At 37.2% G+C, this 3,971-nt stretch overlaps 1 protein-coding gene across 1 annotated transcript; it reads right to left on the reverse strand.

The window, feature by feature from the left end:
- Positions 1 to 1,173: 1,173 nt before the first annotated feature.
- Positions 1,174 to 3,971, reverse strand: LOC125218206 (pentatricopeptide repeat-containing protein At4g18520, chloroplastic-like). Its single transcript, XM_048119831.1, is given in 3 exon segments — positions 1,174 to 1,464; positions 1,466 to 3,328; positions 3,897 to 3,971. Coding segments are annotated over 3 exon segments (1,977 nt in total). The 3' UTR covers positions 1,174 to 1,425.

The raw sequence follows: 3,971 nt of genomic DNA on the forward strand, positions 1-3,971 counted from the left end.
TTAAGTTAAATTAGTCACATATTTTTAGTAAAAAGAAAAATTAAAACTACGAAATCCCATATATGAAACATAATTTAACAACAATTTTTACAAACATTCAGCAAACATGAAACAAAATTCCAAATTAAATTGCAATAATTAAAGTTGTCGATTTCAAGAATCTGCAGAAGCTCTAGTTGGACGACTTTTCTTGAATCTAAACAAAGTAAAACAACCTTTCTCCCTTTTCTCACATCTCTCATCTTTTTCTTGACCTGATTTATCCTTTGATTCATCCATTTTCCTCATCTTCTCTTCGTGAAGTTTCTTCATCACGTGAACTTCTGCTAGCCCGGAAACTGCCGACATTGTGACCCGATATAAGTCGATAACGTTGTTTACGATTTCGCTCTGAGAAAACGAAGCAACAAACTCAAAATCTCTAAAAATTTGAAAATGTATTGATGGTTTCAATTCGAAAACATGGATGATCCTTTTATAGGCTACAACATTGATACTTGATATAAACTCAAATTAGATTTGGTAACAACTTAACTAATATAAAAATCCTAAGTTGGATTTGTTATGGACTTATGGTCTAGATATATTATTTAGTGCGTGGGAGGCAAGCAAAATGGTCTTAACTATAATATTGTCATAGTCTCTAGTTTGCGTAGGAGTTGATTTTTGACTATATATGATTCTTTTATTAATACAGAAACATTATTTTATTTGGATGTGTTGGTCTTATGATTTGGGATTTAGCTTTGGAAGTTTGATTTCTTATGGAAACTAATGAAAAGATAAATTCATAGTAATAAATAAATAAAAATTTATGATGAAAAGTAACAAATTCTAGAATCTAGATTAACAAAAATAATTCATAGTTTTTCATTATATCGAGCAATGTCATAGAAAGAAGCAATATTTATGTTGATTGTTGGGCGTGCGAAGCAAGCAAATTTGGTCGTCACTGGTCTTTTAAAGTTGCCTTTTTTCACTTGGATTCTCATGAAATGAGTCAAGGCTCGCAGTATTTTCTTTGGATTCCATTGTGGGGTTCAGGTAATCTTGATTGAGAGAATTTTCCAAAAGAGAGTGTCTTATGGCTTGAATCTTGATCTTGCCAGTTTTGGAAATTTTACTGCATCTAATGAACCATTTATGCTTCTATGTACTAGTATAACACAAGAATCCAGTAAGCTTTATACTTTTGCATCAAATTTTGCCAAATAAAACCCATATTCACATTTATAGACAAACATCATTCAATAGGAATTCGTCCTAACAGAAGCCAACTTTCTACATATACTTATTTCTATAAAGCCCAGATTTCAAATACTATGCAACTTCTTCTTCAGCTTCATCCCTCAACTTCGATCACGACACGAAAAGCCTAACCGTGCTGAGCCGAAAATCCCGAGCTACAGATTTTGCATTCTCGACTCACCCTTCAAATCTTGTATGATTTTTAAGGCTGCAGACAGTTCTCCGAAGGCGACGACTCCCCTTTCTCCCACTTACCACAGCATGTAAGAACAGTGGAGAGGATGTAGTCATCTACCTCAATGCACTCATCTTGCATTCGATACATGAGCTTCATAGCCTCTCCACAGCGCCCGTTTTTTGCGTAAGCTACGATCATCGCCTTCCACGAGACCATGTTCCTCTCAGGCATGCTGTCAAAGACTTGAGCCGCCTCAGAAAGATGTCCACATTTCGAGTACATATGAACCAGAGCACTCCCAACAAACACGTTGGACAGCGAAGGGGTCTTGTTCAGGGATGAGTGAATGAGCTCCCCTTGCCTTACGCTTTCCAGATTCGCGCATGCTTTCAGCACTGACGAATACGTGAACGGGTTGGGTTCCACACCTTCACCCAGCATCTCCTTTAAGTACTCGAGGGCTTCATGCTCATGGCCTAGGCGAGCACAGCCAGAAATCATCGCAGTCCACGAAACCACATCTTTATCTGGGAGGTTTTGAAGAACCTTGGCCGCAGAGGCGTAATCCCCACATTTACAATACAGCCATACAAGTGCACTCCCTATGAAGATATTGCTAGGCTCGAAATTCTTGAAAATCTGCGCATGCACTTCTTTACCTGTCGATAAAGCCTTGAGTAAGCCACAAGCTCTAAGGATGCTGACCATGGTCGAGTTGTCAGTAGGCACCCTTAATCTTTTCATTATACGGAAGAGTCTTATGGCATCGTCACCAAGGTTATTACGAGCATATCCAGCAATAATAGAATTCCAAGTGATAGCATTTCTCCTTTTCATTCCATCAAAAATTGACTTCGACTCCTCAATCCTCCCACACTTTGCATACAAATCCACCAACGCTGTCCCCACATAAACATCCATATCATACGCCTTCTTAACAACAGTAGCATGTAACTGTTCACCAAATCTGATCTCTTTCTCTTCACCACAAGCATTCAATACACTACAGACAGTGAACTCATTAAGATCAAGTCCCTCAGATAACATTTGTAACAGCAATGCAAAAGCCTCCTGTCCCCGCCCGTGCTGTGAACAAGCTGTGATCATTGTCGTCCAAGCAACCAAATCCCGGTTTTGCATCCGGTCAAAGACTTCAAAAGAGCTACCCAAATCACCACACTGAGCATAAAAATGCAAAATAGTACAATCTAAGATGTAATTACTTACTTGATTCTTTACTGCAGAAGCGTGCATCTGTCTTCCAAGCTCATAGTTAAACGTCCTGCCACACAGATTCAGTACACAGACGTATGTCTGTGCATTCCCGTATAGACCAGAGTTAACAAACTCAAGGAACAACCTCAACGCTTCATCACCTAAACCATGTCTCTGGTAGCCATTCAGCATTGCAGTCCAAGAAACAACATTTCTATCCAACATATGATCAAATACCCGACGAGCAGCCACAAGCTCCCCGAATCTAGCATACATACTAATTAAGTTATTATTAACATAAGCTACTGGATCTCTCATCCTCCTACTAACAACAGCATGTAGTTTCTTAACCTCGCGTACATTGGAACAAGACTGAACCCAACGGCCTATCGTAATTGAGTTTATGTGTCGATTACTGGGGTTGGTATAATCCAATTTCACATTACTGTCACCATCCAAATCTTCAGATAATGAGAAACTTAGGTCATCAATGCTGCTAACACTGCTGCAACCTTTTACTTTCCAGGAATGCCTTTTGCCATTGGCAATATTCAATGTATGAGCATCAACTGTGCAAGTTGGTTGATTTTGACGTAAAAATACACACGGAAGCGTAATTGTACATGATGAAGAGAACATTGAAATATTTGTATTTGATTTTGCTATATAATCTACTGCACCTTCTTCCTGTATAAAGAAAATGCATAACACCCATCAAAATACAGCAAATCACACAATAATTCTATGCTCACAACCTCACAAGATTAAAAACAAACAATTCAAAGAAAATCCAAAACTAATTCTAAAAAATATAAATTTCTAAACCTTCATATTCACATATTTTTAAGTCCAAAAACGTCCACCTAACCAATCTACAAACTTAAAGCACATATATTTGGCTAATTCAAATAAACTGAAATCATATCACTCTTTAAATTCAATCCTTATCTTTTAAACAAAACACAAATTCAGCACATACAGAAATTCAAAGAAATCCTAAACCAAATCCACAAGTAAAAAAAAAAACGCAATTCCAGCTCAATTCAAGCATAGGATAACTACATAACCACAAAAACATAGAAGAAACTAATTGTGCTATTCACTGTGAAGTAAATACAATTGAAGACAGCCAAAATTTGGAAACATATTTCAATGAAATCCCAAAATACAGCCAAAATTACACGGTTTCCTTATTTCGAAGCTTTTTTATCCTAATTATGAAGAATAATTCACAAGCATAAAATCATGTACTTACCAATATGCGTATGAATGTAGATAAATTTGGAGAGAGAAGAAGAAAGAAGCGGAAATGGAGGGAGTGATGCAGCAT

Source organism: Salvia hispanica, chromosome 4, assembly GCF_023119035.1.
Source record: "Salvia hispanica cultivar TCC Black 2014 chromosome 4, UniMelb_Shisp_WGS_1.0, whole genome shotgun sequence".
Lineage (NCBI taxonomy): Eukaryota > Viridiplantae > Streptophyta > Magnoliopsida > Lamiales > Lamiaceae > Salvia > Salvia hispanica.